This window comes from Dermacentor variabilis, chromosome 5 (genome assembly GCF_050947875.1).
Source record: "Dermacentor variabilis isolate Ectoservices chromosome 5, ASM5094787v1, whole genome shotgun sequence".
NCBI lineage: Eukaryota > Metazoa > Arthropoda > Arachnida > Ixodida > Ixodidae > Dermacentor > Dermacentor variabilis.
The window spans coordinates 118,683,413-118,701,993 of NC_134572.1; the positions used below are offsets into that span (position 1 = coordinate 118,683,413).

At 44.3% G+C, this 18,581-nt stretch overlaps 1 protein-coding gene across 1 annotated transcript in view; it reads left to right on the forward strand.

The window, feature by feature from the left end:
• LOC142581954 (uncharacterized) overlaps positions 1-18,581 on the forward strand; it is a 47,275-nt gene that overhangs the window by 2,517 nt on the left and 26,177 nt on the right. Inside the window, exons 2-3 of the mRNA XM_075691388.1 lie at positions 11,966-12,202; positions 15,299-15,338. Coding sequence (XP_075547503.1) covers positions 11,966-12,202; positions 15,299-15,338 — 277 coding nt within the window. The remainder of the gene's footprint in view (positions 1-11,965; positions 12,203-15,298; positions 15,339-18,581) is intronic.

Below are 18,581 nucleotides of genomic sequence, written 5' to 3' on the forward strand. Positions count from 1 at the left end.
GAGGCTGTGTGATAGCTTACGTACATATGTAATTACAACCAGTTTTTTCTTCTTGTCGGCAGGGTCTGAATTATTCATTCTTGTGGGTGCTCCTAATTTTACACGCTTGGCAAGCTTCTGTACGGTCATGCGGGTAGCATCTTCTCGAAAACCTGCCGTTCTCAAAGGCTCCAGTTGTCTTAAGAAACTCTCAGAAGTCTGTTGAAAACACTATTTCGAAAGTATGGAAAATAGGACCGAAAGCGCAATGTCATTTTTCACCACCTTCGATGGTGCGGAGTGAAAATTTAAAATTGGTTTTTCTGACCTTGGGCAGTACATCGAGCACACATGCTTCTCAGCATATGTCAGAAAAACCAAAGTCAGAAAAAACAATTTTAAATTTTCACTCCGCACATTAGAAGGCGGTTAAAGTTGGCATTCCTTTTTCGGTCCTATTTTCCGCACTTTGGAAATCGTGTTTTTACCAGACTTCTGAGAGTTTTGAGAGACTTCTGACACTGTCGTCCTCGACTGCGTTTCCCTTCTCTTGGTACCCATTCCGTAACGCTAATGGTCCAACAGTTATATAACTTGCGCATTACATGACCTGCCCAGCTTCATTTTTTTCTATAGATAATCATTTAGAATATCGTCTGTACGAGTTTGCTCTCTGATCTAAACCGCTCTCTTTGTGTCTATTAACGTTATGCCTAGCAATCTTCGTTCCATCGCTCTTTGCGGAGTCTTTAACTTTGTCTCAAGCTTCTTTGTCAGTCTCCAAGTTTCTGCCCTATATATGTCAGCACTGGTAAAATGCACTGATTGTACACCTTCCTTTTCAATGATAATGGTAAGCTTCAAGTCAGGAGCTGGCAATGTCTGTCTTATGCGATGCAACCATTTTTATTCTTCTATGAAAGTCCTTCTCATGATCAGGGTCCCCTGTGATTTTATGACCTAGGTAAACGTACTCCTTCACACAGTCTACAGCATGACTTGCGATCTTGAATTTTTGTTCCCTTGCACGGCTATTCATTATTATCTTCGTCTTCTGCATATTAATCTTCAACCCACTCTTACGCTCTCTGTTAACGTCCTCAATCACTTGTTGTAACTCGCATCTAATACAGCATCGTTGCTGAATAGAACACTGTCATCGGCAAACCGAAGGTTGCCGAGATATTCACCGTCGATCTTTACTACTTAGCCTTCACAGTTTAGTAGCTTGAATACTTCTTCCAAGCACGCAGTGAATAGCATTGGAGAGAGCGTGTCTCCCTGTCTGACCCCTTTGTTTATAAGTATCTTCCTGCTTTTCTTGTGTAGAATTAAGGTAGCTGTAGAACCTCTGTAGATATTTTCGAAGGTATTTACGTAAGCGTTCTGTACTCCTTGATTACGTAATCCCGCTATGACTGTTGGTATGTCTACTGAAACAAACGCCTTTTCGTAATCAATTAAAGCCATATGGAGAGGCTTATTATACTCTGCGGATTTCACGATAACCTGATTAGTGACATGAATGTGATCCATTGTAGAATATCCCTTCCTGAAGCCAGCCGGTTCCCTTGGTTGACAAAAGTCTAGTGTTGTCCTTATTCTATCGGATATTATTTTGGTAAATATTTTATATAATACTAGGAGTAAGCTAATGGGCCTATAATTTTTCAATTCTCTAACGTCTACCTTTTTGTGGATTAGTCTAATGTTTGCATTCTTCCACATTTCCGGGACCCTTGCAGTCAATAGACACTTCGTGTAAAGAGCCGCCAGTTTTCCAAGCATTATGTCTCTTCCATCTTTGGTTAAACTGACTGCTATTATATCTTCTCCTGCTGCTCTTCCTCGCTTCATGTCTTGCAAGGCCCATAGGACCTTATCGCTAGATATAGGAGGAGTTTCTGTATTCTGTTCATTACTGTTTCTAATTGAGGTATCCTGACTCCTCTGGGTACTGTACAGGTCAGTATAAAATTCTTCTGGTGCTTTTGCTATATCTTCGATATTGTTGATGATATTACCGTGCTTATATTTTAGAGCACACATCTTGGTTTGTCCTATGCCAAGCTTCTTTCTCACTGATTTCCGTCTGCGTCCATATTTTATGGCTTCTTCAGTTTTTCTCACGTTATAGTTTCGAAAAATTTTGCCTTGTTGAACAGTTTTGACAGTTCTATCTTATCTTATCTTATCTTATCTATCGACAATTATATCTTATCTCATGAGTTGGACACTTTGCCTTTTTTGTCATTTCTTTATTAGGTCCTTTGTTACTTAGGAGAGCTTGCCTACTGGTTGCCTTGGTGCCATGCCTCCCTCTTAAATTGATGCCTCTGAAGCCAACCTAGTTACGGTTTCATTCATTAGCTTTATGTCATCATCATCTTTCTGTTCTAAGGCTGCATATTTGTTTGCAAGTATCAGACTAAATTTGTTTGCTTTTACCCTTACTGCCTCTAGGTTGACCTGTTTCTTCTTGACCAATTTTGCTCTTTCTCTCTTCAAATTGAGGTGAATCCTAGCCCTCGCTAACCCATGATCAGTGCCATTTATCCTACCTATTACTTTTACATCCTGCACTATGCTGGAATCAGCAAAAAGTATGAAGTCAATTTCTTGTTTCACCATTAGGTATTTTCCAGGTCCACTTCCTGTCGCTTCTGTTGCTTCTGTGCTTCCTAAAGAAGGCGTTCATTATTCAAAGCTTTTTCCTTTCTGCGAATTCTACCAGCATCTATCCTTTAGCGTTCCTAGAATCGACGCCGTAGTTGCCAACTGCTTCTTCACCAGCCTGCTTTTTCCCAACTTTTGCATTGAAGTGGCCCATTATACTGAGTTTGCACTTTTCTCATCGCTAATTCAATATCTTCATAAAACGGATCTACTTCCTCACCATCGTGACTGGATGTTGGAGCGTAGGCTTGTACTACCTTTAATCTATACCTCCTTTTAAGTTTTATTACGACTACTGTCTCTCCTCTCATTTATGCTGTAGAATTCGTCAATGTTGTCCGCTATGTCCTTATGGATTAGTAATCCTACTCCCTACCGCTTCTTTTCTGGAAGTCGTCTATAGCAGAAGACAGGGATATTGGTCGGCACTGTATAAGCCTCAATGGTTCTTCTAACCTCACTGAGGCCAGTGATATACCACAAACAATGCCTGATAGTTCCTCAAAGAGTCCTGTTAGGTTAGCTTCAATCGAGAGAGTTCGTGTGTTAAAGGTTTCCAGAGTCAGTTTACATAAAAGTGCTTTTCCGAGCGTGAAAGAAGCCCGCGAATACACGCAAAGTTGCCGCGCGACTTGCCACTTGAGACATTTTGCGTGTATTCGCGGGCTTCTTTCACGTTCGAAAAAACTTTCATGTAGGACGTAATGAGCAAGAGAAAGCTGTATCAGGAGTTTTTTAGGTTGCTGCACAATTTTCTCATTGGCACATTTAGTCTATAATATTTGAGAAGCTGGTTAAATGATTAAGAGTAATTATCTAATTATGCGGAATGCAAGAAGTACTCTGAGTATCTGCAAGTGATGGAAAACAACATTACCTTTGTACCGTCCAGCTACATGGCATTTGCGTATTTTCAAATCTTGGTGCTATGATAGTTGGGACACCCTGTATATACAGGGTGTCCCTACTAACCTTAACGAGAACTTAAAAAATATGCCGATGCACTCTAAGGCGAAGCGAGCAAATGCACGTTGCTTACTATTGTATCGAGTAACACTATCTTTTGTATTCTGCTTAACTGCATAACTAAAAGTAAGTAATCAACTTCTCAAGCAACAAAGTTAGGCAAAAAATTCCAATTAGAAAGTTGTGGAGCGCTTAGCAAAACGTCCGATTAAAAATTTTCTAGCTTTCTATCCATTAAGTGCTAACTCTTTTCAGCTTACTGCAGATGACCGCGAAATACAAAAAAATCAAAGTCCCTTTGTTAAAGAAAGATGGTTCAATGCGAAACTTTATTCTCTCAATGCAAACTGCAGACCTGGGGAAACTAGATTCTGAGGTTTACTTCAACGAAAATCTGACTGTCCAGAACAAAAAACTGTTTTCGGAAATGAAATCAACCGCAGGTGAAATGAATTAACAGTTCGTGTGGATCAAAAACGGCAAAATGTTCTTGCGTTTCGTGCAAAGACCGGGTTATTAAAATAAGAACAGTGGAACATCTGAACAAAATATGATAAGGCATTTGGCTCTCCTCTCTTCACCTGTCGCTGTTAGGACCCACTAATTCCTGGCGACATGGCGTGAAACATGTTGCTGTTATGATGTGACTTATTTCCAACAGCTGAGAGTTTCGCGAAAAGCAAGGCAGGTTTCCTTGCTTCATCTCAATGCACGCAGTTTAACGAATAAACTCGAGTCGATTGATACATTGCTGGACGGCCTGAATCATAAGTTTCAATTTTTGTGTTTCACTGAAACGTGGTTCTCTGATAGATCTGTTGATGTGCAATATCTGGGGGTATACGTGTGCGTTTGTGTCACGAAGTGGCAAGCGAGCAGGAGGCGTTGCAGTACACGTGCAAAATAACCTTGAGTTTGAAGGTATATTCGACTACTCGCTTGCAGGTCGTCACCATGAAAGCTTACTCATAAAGTGCACCAATTCAATGTTACTCGTTCTTTACAGAACTCCTTCTGGTAATATTAATGAGTTCCTTGCATACCTTGAACAGATTTTATTACCTGCTCCGCATTGGCCTCCCCGTCATTGTTACCGGTGTCTTTAACATCAACTTACTCTCGCAGGACAGCAATAAACAACGCCTTCTTGACACACTTTATTCCTTTAGTTGCCAAAGTTTCATTGAGGCACCTACTAGGGTGACCGACACATCTGAAACATTGCTGGACCTGTGTTTTACAAATGACCTGTTGCTCAGTCAGATGTTGTTGTATTAATATCGGGAATAAACGATCATTTGCCCATTCTTATGTTTTTTAGGACGTACTGTTCATACCATAACCGCTTCAAAGACCAATGTCCTATCTTGTATAAAAAACATCAGGAGACAAAGTTGCATTTTTGCGGTAGCTTGTTGAGGAAGCAAACTGGAGCACTGTACTGCAAGAGACCGACCCTGTCGCGGCGTATCGTATTTTCCTAGAAAATGTCAAACAATTGTATGACTTAGCATTTCCTCTTGTTGAATTTAAGAAGAATAAAAAGTCCAAAAAGCCATGGATTGACGTCGTCTTATGAAGCGCATAAGAGAAGGTGATAAGCCGTTCCCTTTGTTCATAAAAACAAAAGAAAACATTTCTTATATACAGGAATATAAGAAGGTCAGGAATAACCTCAATTACCATCTAAAATGAGCTCGGGCCATCTACTGAGAAAACAAGTTTTAAAATATTTGCAATAATTCTAGAAAAATTTGGAGATGTGTAAAAAATCTAACGTCGGCAGAAGCGAACAATGATATTTCGGAACTCATGAAACAGCGCATACATTACTAAGGTATTTGACTCGTCGACAAATTTAATGAAAATTTTTTAAAGGCTGGGATATCTGACAACCCCGACGCAAGCAACACTGATTGCACGTCGTACATTGCTCATTGTGCTGTGTCGTCGATATTCCTCACTCCCGCCACTGAACTAGATATTCATGACCTGCTGCAGAAAATAAATAATAATGTTACATGTGACATAGACGAAATAAGCCTCAGCCTGTAAAAGCGATTTCTCGTATCATTGTTCGGCCACTCTTTCACATTTTCAACTTAATTCTTAGCACCCGAACGTTTCCAGATGAACTGAAGATCTCAAGGAGGACAGCAATTTTCAAAGGTCGCGATAACGGTGACCTTGGCAATTACCGGCCGATCTAGGTCTTGCCGATATTCTCAAACCTAGTGGAACAGGCCATTCATTCTAGGCGTTCTAACTTTTTTTCGACAAGCCAACGTAATAACAAAGCAGCAGTATGGCTTTCAAAACAAAAATCTACTGAAGCGGCCTTATTGAAGATAAAATTCTTCACAACTTCGGGCACAAATTAGACACTTTAGTCTTGTGCCCTGTCTTCCGGAAACCATTTGAGTAGGCAAAACATGACATATTATTATACAAACTGTATAAACATGGGATTAGAGGAGTCGCTTTAGAAATGGTTAAAAGCTAGTTTAAAACTCGCGTTCAATACACTGCCAACTATGACATCAAATCTAGGATGGGGCATATAACATGCGGCGTTCCTCAGGGGTCAATTCCTGGGCCACTTTCTTTTTATTATTTATGTCAACGACATCGTAAATGTACCACACACGCCACATTTTAAAATTGTATGCGGGCGACAGTAGCTCTTTCTTTTACGGCACGGAATTAAATCATTACATTAACAGACTAACGATTGATTTCACGAACTGTCAAAATGGCTTAAAATTAACAGTTTAGATTGAAACAATAAAAAACAAAGAATGTAATATTTAGACCTCGCAGTAAGGCAGCTCCTGAAGATAATTTTACTCACTTTCGCGATCACGTAATCGACCGAGTTATATCATACAAATTCCTTGATCTACTTTTCAACAAATATTTACTAAGGTCTATGCACAAAAAATTGTCTGCGAAAATGTGTCACGAAACACTGGTATTACATGTAAATTGCGAAGCTGGATTCTAGTGTGGCTGAAGAAACAGCTGTATTACACATTGGTGCACTCACACATTCATTACTGTCTACATGTGTGGGGAACCACGACAAGGACTGACATGGAATGTATGCTTGTACTCCAAAATATAGTCTTACGTATTATCGAAGGTGAATCATACCATTGTCATACAGCTCCAATCTTTAAAAAAGCAACAAATTCTGGCAATTCCCAATATACTGAATAAGAAAATAGCTACTCTAATATATAATCGATAAGGGTCTGTTGCATCTGGTTTCGTAAATAAACACCTCCGGAGAGAACACTGCCACGATTTGCGACATAGGTTTTATAAAAATTAAAAGCTGCGCACCAACTACGGCATCCAGAAGTTTGATTACGTAGTATCAGAATTCTTAAACAAACACCCTAATGTACTGTCGATTATCGAGAAGAGCACTTCTGTCCACGCCTTGAAAAAAGTATTCATGCATACCTATTAATAATTCAGTAAGGACGGAGTGGGTACGCAAATACACGCCACTTTGCACGGAATTGTCATGTTTTCAATGTTGTTCATTATATCGTCAAGTGCTTGTATAGTTACTCTTCAAGCCATATCTTAGATATATTATATATCCTTGTAGCTATGTGTGGTTTTCGCCACTTATTAATTTTTTACACTATGAATTTTTGTCATTTTTTTCTTTTGCATTTGTATCCATTGATTACTCTGTTCTTTTTTGGGTACTCTCACTGAGAATTGGGCTCATGGGTAGCTGGCACTTTGTCAGGCATTTATTTGCCTTTGCACAAGCGTCCTCAGGGTGTTTGTACATTATCGTCCGAAATGCTGATTTAATATATATATATATATATATATATATATATATATATATATATATATATATATATATATATATATATATATATATATATATACCCACTAATCCACCTTAATGGGCGGATTGGTGGGTAGACTACCCTCGTCGCGGGTAGTCTTCGGGGACTTCAGGATCGCCCCACTGTTTTCTCTGACACGACGTTTTTCTACACCCCAAGTCGATGCACCAACTTTTGGTCAGAAGCTAGCGCTATACATATTCATTGTAAATAAAATCAGATCCGCAGATCTGCGGACCTGTGATAACAACATAGGAGTGCCGCCTTAGACCTTTCGGTGCCTTTGTTTATGGTTCGGCTCGGTTTACTCACGGAAAGCCCACGGAGGCTAACCCATACCAAAAACTGCGTTTTGGTTACGAAATAAAGGTAAGCAAACAGAGTTAAAGTGCGCGTGTCGACTTCCGGCAAGTACATAAGACTGCAAGGAACTGGACGGTCCTTGTGACCATTTCTTTCTCATGCGCATGAATGAGCCGCATTCCAGTACTCATGACCGCGAAAACAGAAAGCAGCGTGTAACTAGCGCGCACAGAAGCAGGGGTATGTGCACGCGTCAGTGCCTCACTTAATTTCATTTCCTTCTTTCGCGCAATGTGTGGGCGCCTAAACATTGTGCAATGTTCACACTCAGTTACGCGAGAAGCATGTTCAATCGTTCCTAACAGGGCTGGTGGCCCCTTCAGCGATGTCGTACACGGATGTGCAAATTATTCGCTATTGACTGCGAGGGAGGAAATAAATAAGCTCGCGCAGCTGGCTGTTCACGCCATATAAAATACTATGGTTCTACCTCGTGTGCACTGCACTGAACCACTAATTAGTTATATCTCTGAGTGTGTCCATGCTCCTCATTGTTGTATCGTGTGAGAGTCTGCTGTAAACATACAGGCGCTAGAGTTTCGCCTGCAACTGCGAGAAAAACATATAAAACAACTTTTTTGCACTCATGCCAATAGTGGTGAGCTAAGAGCGCACAAATATAGTAATAAAGCAGCCTAAGAATGCAGCACAGTCAATGTATTGCGGTAGCCCGCTCCGCCCAGTTATGATACTCGTATTTAAAGCAAAAGTACAGCGTCAGAGTGGCAGTATAGCGTGCTAGATGTCGTCTATAGTCTCTTTCATAGTATCTCAAGTCCCCTGAATAACGTGCCTAATTAAGCATATATCACGGGGGGGGGGGGCGGACTTAGGAGACGCTTACGCTTCGCCTTCAAGAGTAGAATGCCTTAGCATTAAAGGGTCCCGGAGTGCTTCTCAGGCTTTCAGGTAAGTGCAGCTAATGCAACCGTAATCTTCAGTGGGAAACGCTTGCGCCGAAAGCTATGCACGAAGGCACTTTCCTTACGCCCCGCACGGCTGGCTCCGTCGCTATACCGCGGATGGATGGACAACATTGATCGATGCTATGAGGGTCCCCTTTGAAACGGGTGGTGGGATGCGCCACCAAGCTGTTATTAGTTTTTTACCAAATGTTCTACCTATATTTAAAGGAAAGCCAAACAATTTCTAGCATGAAACTTTCTGAATCACTATTGGGAACGTTGTTTTTTTGTACACCTCCGCTGTTTGTCGTGTTCCTACTTTTCTGCCACCGAATTTCCAATAGCCTCTTAGCAATATCTCTATTGCGGACATGTTTGCTTTACCCCTGCTTTCACTGAACCCAATGACCTCAGAAAGGCCAGAGGAGCCTAAACCTGCCACTGGGCAGATACCTTCACATTCTACTAAACCATTTTCCGTCGTTTCCCTAGCTTTACCGCAGCAAGCACATGCTTCTCCTTGCTTGTGGTACCTGGCTTTATAAGTACGCGTTCTAAGGTACCCTGATCTCACTTCGAAAAGAGCTTCCCTTTGAGCTAACAGAAATCGTTTCTTTCATGATTTCGTTTTTTCCATCTTAGGTAGTTACTCATAGCAGGTTTCTTTTCCATTGCCGCCGCCCATGAAATTATCTCGACCTGTGACATTGCATTTGACCTTCTTTGTTGCCATGCTACTTAAATATACCGGTCGTACACTTGATGATAAGCTCCCTAGTTGATTTCCTTTACTGTGAGCCAAACTTTTTCCTGTACAAATATATGAACACTCTCGCAACCCATTTACTTTCTTCCATATTCCTCAGTCGTTCTTCAAAATCAATTTTACTCTGAGCTTCCCTCACTTCAAAACTTGTACTGCCCATAACCCTTTGTACAGCTTCATTTGTAGTCTTCCCGTGAGCGCCCAATACGAGGGGTCCCACTGACCTTTGGCTGCCATCAAGTCCTAATTTTACCCCTGACTTCAAGCAAACAACTGCATTTCCAAGTGTAACTCCTGGAACCATTACACCTTTCTACACACCCCGCAGCAGCTCATACCTATTGTATCCCCATAGCGCGCTGTGCTTCATTATGACCGCATTTTTCTTCCCCTTTGCTCTTAGTGTTTTAGAGCGTAGCTCTTAGGTGGCTGTTCCTGCGGCGAGCGTCGGCGTTGTGCCTCGACGTAACCGAGCGAACAGCGAAGGATGAAAGCGAAGGCTGAGAGCAGTATGGGATGAAGGACGTGAGGAGGAAAGTGGAGGGGAGGGTCCAGTGGAACCATGGCGTGTAAAGCGGAGGAGGAGGGTATCGCAAAAGTGTGAGAAGAAAACCGTAGTGCGGTGACGATAACTACAATATGGTGCCAGAGCAGCGCATGTCAGACACATGCAATCAAAGCACTGCATGAGCGGAGGTCTGTCGGCGGCGGCCGCTATGAATCGCGCCCACGCGTCACTCACGCGCTGGCTCTCGCGACCTCCAGATTAACGAGACAGTCGCGCCACACTTCGCTCCGTTTGCAACGTGCCACACGAGTCTGCGCCAGCCAATATATCGCGAAATGAAAACACGTATAGAAAGTTCACTCAAACTTCGCATTAGGAAGTATCGTAATGGTCAGTTAATTTTTTCCCCGTGTTTCCATACTTGTATGTCTATTGTCTTCGTTTATTCATAAACCAAGGTGGTTGTGTCCTTTCATCAGCGGTATCTCCTGGCTCTGTATTGACACTGTCTGATCACTGTTTTCATTGATTTCCGTAACACCTGATTTTGAACGCTAAATTTGGATCCTAACTTCTCACCTTACTGTGCACAGATATTAACCAGACATTGCATACCACTTTGTTTGTAAGCGAGCGGCACAATGTCGTCCGCACGAAGCAAACCTGGAAGCTGCTGCTATACTATTGTTCCCACCTGTTTTTATGAGATATTTAACCTGATATAGCTTCTCTCCAGCGCCCTTTCCGTCCTTACCATGTACATAATAAACAGCAGTGGGGATAGATGCCACTCCTGTCTCAGTCACTTGTTGAGATCAATTTTCTCCTTGCTGCGCATTCTTTCCCATTCAACGCAAACTGTATCTTCTAGGTAAATCTCCCTCAAAAGCTGCGTACAGTAGTTGTCTAAGCCTTGCCCTTACAGCGCATCCCACGATATGTTGTGGTGTACGTTGTCATACGCTTTGCTAATGTCTAAAAAGCCACATATAGCGGTCCTCTTTCTTCTCTGGATATTTGAATACACTGAATAAGTACAAGTCGGTTATCATCCAGACGCCTACCGATTCGGAAGCCATTCTAAAGTTCTCTCAATATACTATTATTCTCTGGCCATGCTTGCAGTTTAGTTTAATCGTCTGCATTTCTAAACTGTATATTTCTGATGTAATAGTCAATGGTCTATATGAGTAATACACGCTACCTTTATACTTACGCGGATGCGTGGAGGCTACCGCCATCTGGCAGTGCTGCAAGGAACCAAATGAAGTACGCGGCGCGCACCGTTCTGTGATTGGTAGAAACGCGGAGCAGCGTCGCGCTGTTATGGGTACAAAATTTTCGCTGACGCTCAACGCACGGTCAACACCAGCGACGCCGTGCTTTCTGCGGGACGGAGCCTTTTAAAGGAGTGGCCAACTGAAGGACATGCATCGTAATTGAAATGAAGCAGGTGGCACTTCAGCTCCGCTGAAGCAGACGGCGCCGCATGGTGCTCTGAGTACATTATGTCCGAGCTATATGTCCGTCATGTGAAATGTTATCGCAATAAAGGAGATATACTTGTCAGCATTCAGAGGCGACAAGACGGCTGCAGCACGTTCTAAACCAGTCATCGCAGGCGACTGATGACCGCGGGCGCGTTGTGGCCCGCTGCCACCAGCGCTATTTCCACTGTCTTCTCATCACCACCATCATCATAACAAAACCATAGCGGCCGCCTACGGTCGTGGGAAACGACTTGCGACAATACCTTCCTGTCCCCGCCCTCACTCCCCCTAATAAATATTAGTCCACCCCCTTCCCACGAAAAGATTATATGCCACTGATTGTATCTTCAGGCTCGAATTCTTGAGTGCAGCTAGTGATTTTCGATATTATTCATTATCATAAAGTGGTACATCTGGTTCTACCTGCTGCTTTCCAGCCGCCGCTAATGACCTTGACAATGCGGCAAAGCCGTGGACTGTTGACGACCTTATCGGTCACGTGCGGCTCGTCATCCCGGACATCACTGAAGACGTGCTCAATTCTCTGCTGTTATACATCAAATCAGCGGGCGTCACCAGTGAAGCGGACATCGACAAGATAGAGGCTAGAAAGCTTTCTGCGATTGTTGGTGCCGAGGATGCGATTGCACTGCTGGACTACTTTAGGAAGCAAGGTAAGTGGGCAATGCATGCTATAGCGGAAATATTTCTTTTTTCTCTTATGAACTCCGTAAATAAAAACTAAAGAGGTGGAGGAGGGGGAGGTCAACCCGGGCCACGTGTTTCTCCGGTGGCGTTGAACTTGCCATTCTCTGGCTCACGGTTCCCTGCGATTGCCCTAATAAAATGCACGTGAGACGCACACAGCTTGTAATTGTGCAAATGCTTAAGTCATCTAAAAGAAATTTGCTGCATTTATTAGAGAAAGGAGAATTCTAAGTACATTTGGAACCAAACCTGTAATCCATGGTGCCATCGTTACAACGAAAATTCCCAAAATTCGGGCAAGCTTCAGTAAACTCAACCACAAAGTTTACAAATCCGTTCCTGCGCCTCAAAATTCGATCACAGTTCATTCAGCTGCATCCTATAGAGCATATCTGGAGTGGCTAAATGTGAAATACCAATTCGCAGCTTGAATGAAATTGTTACATTGTTTACCATAGTCAATTTTGTCAGCCATCTTGCGCGGCACTACACTTTTATAGAGCAGCTCCTAGGCGCCCGTTCCTGCGTTGGGCGTCGGCGCCCCTCAACGCAACCGAGCGAACGAACACAGCGATGGATCAAAGCGAGCGCGGAGCGCAGCACGGTATGAAAGACGGCGATAACGAAGAGAGCGAGGAGGGAAATGGGGAAGGATGGTAAGGCGGTACCATGAGGCGGAAAGCGGAGGAGAAGGGGATGGCGAAAGCATGAAAAGAAAAGCATAGGGTCGCGCAAGACGAGCTCTGCGGCGATGACCGCTGCGAGATGGCGCCAGAGTAGCGTGCCGTCGTCTGTTCACTGATGGCATGAGGCGAGCGCGTCGACTGTTACTATATATGGAAACAATGGACTGCATGAGCGGAGGTGTGTCTGCGGCGGCCGCTGCCAATCCCGCCCACGCGTCACCCATGCGCTGCCTCTCGCGATCTCCCGATTAGTGAGGCAGTTGAGCCACACTTCGCTCCGTTTGCAATATGCCGCACGAGGCTGATTGTGCGTGACAACCAATATATCGTAAAGTAAAAACATGTATAGAGCTGCGCTCATGTTTTCCATTGGGAAGTACCGTAATCGTTGGTGAATTTTCTTCTCACACTGTCGCCATACCCTCCTCCTCCGCTTTCCGACTCATGGTTCCGTTTCACCTTCCGCCGCTTTCCTCCTCACACTCTTTTTGCTATAGACATCTTTCATCCCCCACTGCACTCTGCGTTCGCTCTTTTATCTATCGGTGTGCTCATTTACTCGGCTACGCCGAGGGACGACGCCGACGGGATATGCAGGTGAGGGCGCCTGAGAGTTGCGGTCTAAAAAGAAAGTACTCAGGCACTGGTCTGCAGACGCATATAGGCTTATATATAGAGGCAAATATTCAGACGCATAAGCGATATTCTTCTTGCAAAATATTCCGAAGCGCTGGAAATCTATCAGTTAACTTTGTTTGAATCATGTATTACAGCCGAGGGAATCGCAAATAGTTATTGAATGCGAAAGCATTATATGTCCTATTACGCGAAAATCCGTCGTAGTCGGCGTTACCGAAATATGGTACCGAAAACGGCCGACGGCGCGAACAGTAAAAGCACGTAAAAAATATTCGGACTGATGTGAAATTTACAAGGGAGGCTTCTGTAGCCAACGTAAATTAATGCTTTTGGAAAGAAAGTCTCGTAAATTCCGGTCTGGGTGGGAATCGAACCTGGACCTCCGGTCTGAGAGACGAGCACGCTTCCCTGATGCCACGGCAGCTTTTTTTTTTTATTGCCACATTGAGCAGCGCAAGCATTGAATAAAAGACACTCGGGGAGCCAGTGGCATAAGTAGTGCAGCCAATGCCACGGCAGCTCCACGGTTCTGGTTCACTAGAGGTGTGCCTAGTGCGTGTGTCATTGCACACGTCACGCCGCAGCCATCTGGCTAACTAAACGTGTGGCCTGGTGCATGCGTCGTTCGGCACGTAACGGAACAGCCAATGGGGAGGAAGTGGCGCCCCGTCATGGGTGTATAAAATGAGTGTGTAAAATAAAAGGCATGAATGCCCACTTGAACTCCGCTGAGCAGCCCTTCGAGTTATGAACTCCTCGCGGGCAAGCGAGCGCTTTGAGACGCTTGGCGTGTTTTGATCTGGCCTTACCGAGGCACAGTTCCAACGCAGGTGAGAGCTCGCACCGCAGAAATATTTCACCAAAAGGACTAGCGCTTTCTCATTCCCACACGTAAGCCGTCTTAAGTGTCTCTGCCGAATTTTTGCGTTCTAGTGATTGCTTGTTTTGTTCATTTGACTACAGACAGCTATTACGAGCTAGCAAACGGGCCGCTTTTATTAATTCGTTCATTCCAAGACAGGCAAAGAAGACAAACCTTAAAGTGAGACAAAATGGAAACAATTAGTTTAAACTGTTAAACTAACCCTGAAAACTCCTTTTTTCTTATTTTCGTGACAGCGGATTGTTTATAGAAAAAAAAAAATGACGGCCAATATTTTAATCCCGCCGTAATCGCAGCGCTAATGCGTGGGTGTGACGTCATGAACTTCAATTTAGTTTTTCATATGCATTTGGCATTGCTGGCTTAAACTTGCGTTGTTCATTTCTCATGTCTTTGAGAACACAATGTAGTTCGCTTATAGAGATAAATAACTACGCCCTACCATACACCGTGAAAATCTAGGACGACACAGCGCCATGGTACGGGAGTTTTATTGGTTTACAAAACCTCTTCTCTGAGTAAAAGGGTTTTTTTGTATTGCATGGAGAGACGAATTACCAATACAAGTGAAATGATTTTTCTCTTTGGTTTCTCTTTAACAAAGCAGTTAAATACACGACAATTAAAACACCAAAAAGTATGCTAACGCCGGTGCCACCATGGCAAAACGTTGTATAATGGCACGTTAGACAGCCATCACGTAAGATGTTCCAGATGATATAAAAATAACCTAATGCATTGAGGAGTGTGTGTGTGTGGGGGGGGGGGGGCTTATCGCTGCGGGTTGTTGTTCGTAGAGTTGAAAGAATGAAAGGGTGATTGGAGTCTGTATCTTCTTGCTTTCCTGTCACCAGCCTTGATCAGCAAGAAGCCACTGTGCCATGTGGACACGAGGTGAGAGATTTGCTCTTTACTAATCTTGTGTATGCAGGTCACGTGCATGTGAGCCACGGTGAATTTATGACCGAAAGCTTCGATCTAGAGTTTTATAGTGCTAGATGTTTGGAAGACACCTTGAGAAGGTTTCGAATCAAGACCGCGTCTGCGATGCCGCCCATACTTGAGAAGCATGATCTATAACACCACTAATGAAACGCAAGACCGGCTGCGTATCCCTTCGTTGCAAGAACAGTGACTGGTAAAACTAGACGCCAGCTGGAAATAATTAACATAATATTGTCAGCTGACATGTTTGGTTAATTTCGAAAGGCACTTCCATAGAACGCCTGCTTGATTCTGAAAGCGCAGTCTCGTATTTGTCAACACAGGTCTTAATGACAGCAAATAATTGAGAATTCACTGAGCAGCAACCATTAATTCGAGTTCTACGACCGCTCTCAAATAAGCTTTTCGTTCAAGAAGACGGGACTGTGCGATAAATTGGGATTACCTTGCCCATCACGTGCCTTTCGCAAGAGGGGTCATTACACACGTATGCCGACTCGGCAACAGCCGTTGTGTGAAGATTGTGTTCAAGGGGAATTCCATCCCTTCGCACGTAAAGGTCGGTCACTTCCGACATGTCGTACGACGGTTTATTCCAAAGCCGCTTCAATGCCACAAGTGCTTTAAGATCGGGCATGTTAAGGGCGCCTGCACAAACTCCCCAATATGTCCCCGATGCGCGGAGTCACACACGGTAGATGTCTGCCGTGCAACAAACTTTAGGTGTGGCAACTGTGAAGGCACCCATGAAGCGACGTCTAAAGAATGCCCAAGAATAAAAAAAGAGTTCGAAGTTCTGAGGCAAATGGTCAGGGATAACTCAACCCATAGAGAAGCCTCAGAAAAGATCCGGCGTCGACGTCGTCATCGACGGAAACGCTCAAGACAGGGTGGAGCTCGTGCGCCGCTTGCGCCAACGCCATCATCTTCAAATAGAACGCCCGAGAGCACAAGGAGGCCTCAGACGGGAAATGCTGCCCCCGTGGAAGAGTGGCCAGCGCTTGCAAGCTCTCAGTCTTCTAAGGAGCCTCCACGCTTGATGCTCCCATCGAAGCCCGCTTGTGTCCGTGAGGCTTCAACAGTCGACTGCCAAGTGATCCCGGTGCTGCGATCCATTGTGAATGTCATCAGGGCCATGCTGACAAGCATTGACACTCCATCTGCTCGTAGTGGACTACAAGTGCTCGACGCGCTGAGCCCCGTCCTAGAAAGCCTTGAGTGAAGCCATGACTGACAATCACAAGTCATTTCGTAAGGAGATCAGAGAAGCGTCGATCCTTCAGTGGAATGCGAGAGGTCTAAGATCTCGCATCGCCGATTTTCGTCAATTTGTTCTCCCTAACCGATTTCCAATCATTGTCATCTGTGAACCAAGATTATCCCATCCAATGAGACTATCCGGCTACGAGACAATATTCTCATCAAGCGACATCAAAAGCAGCAAGGTGGTCGTGTTTATTCGCCGTGAACTCACTTACGTCGTCCAACCGGTGCAACCTCATGACGACAATCAGTATGTGTGCATGACTGTTAAAAATAGGAAAGTCACCTTTGCACTCTTGGGGGTGTATCTGTCTCCATCAAGTCGATTTGACACCAAAAGACTAGAAGCCATCTTGAAAACACAACCTGGTCCATGGATTATCACCGGGGTCTTCAACGCTCACCATACCATTTGGGGAAGCTCAAAGGTTAACGCGACGGGAAGACGACTAGCTTCATTAGCTTCCAACAATGGTCTCTACCTGCTGAATGACGCGAGTCCAACATTTCTGCGGGGAATAACGTACAGCAGCTGCCTCGATTTGACTTTCGTGTCCCACCGCCTCGCCGCACATGTTAACTGGTTTTTGGACATTGAAACGCACGGAAGTGACCACATCCCCACTTACCTCAATATCCAGGGAATGTCTAACACGTATACGTCCACCACGATACGAAGAATAGATTGGTCTGTCTTTAAATCCCAGATTGAGGACGCTTGTCACAAAGGCCTCTCTTGTGGACTTCAACAAGCTATTAAGAAAACGGCACAGACGGCCACACGCACACTCACGTGTTCTCCAAGGTATTCTGAATTCGACCTGGAATTGGAGCGGCTTCGTGCGATTCGCCGTCATGCCGAAAGGAGATATCGACGTACTAAGTCAATTCATGATCTCAGAACAGCCAGGCGAATGCAAAAGAAGATACAACGCCGCAGGGATAAACTATAGGCTCAGCGTTGGTCGAAATTTTGTGCGTCGCTAGATCCTCGCAAACCGCTATCTCAAATATGGAGAACTGTGCGAGGTCTACGTTCTGTTCCGGAACAGCGTTTCCCGTTTAAGGCCCTAGCACTATTCCAGCGCCGACAAGACATTGATGTGGCGGAAGACTTCTGTGCTATGATTGCGGGCCAGCCAACTCGCACAAGTTCGCTTACATTGAACCGTATTCCAGATTCACGCGATTCACGCATGGATCTGCCTTTCACGACGCAAGAGCTTGACGCGGCGCTCGCCCTATGTAATCGGTCTTCGTCGCCTGGTCCGGATGACATATCTTACCCGCATGCTATGTCACCTTGGTAAACGGGCACGAAGTGCGCTCCTTAATATCTATAACGAGTCCTGGCAAGAGGGCAAAGTTCCTCAAGATTGGAAGATCAGCCGCCTGGTACCGCTTCTTAAGCCTGGCAAGTCTCCCTTAGAGATTACTTCATACCGACCAATTGCGCTGGCAAGTTGCGTTGGGAAGGTAATGGAGCGAATGATCGTCGCCAGACTTGAGTGGTATCTTGAACATTACGAAATCTACCCGGACGCCATGGCTGGTTTTCGACGTCACCGATGTTCTATCGACAACGTTATCGATCTGGTAACCTATGTTCAACACCAAAAGACGTGTAAGAGGTTATCTGTGGCAATGTTCTTAGATATAAAGGGAGCCTACGACAACGTTCTTCATGACGCCATACTTGAAGCATTGGAATCGGTGGGCCTAGGCGGTCCATTATATCGTTGGACTCGCAGTTATTTACATAGGCGGTCTCTATTTCTTAACACTGAAGCTGGCCCAACCTCGCAATATTATACGCACCATGGAGTTCCACAAGGTGGTGTCTTGAGTCCCACCCTTTTCAACCTTGTACTCATTGGTCTCGTGGAACGACTTCCGAACACAGTTAAAATTTCAATGTATGCCGATGAC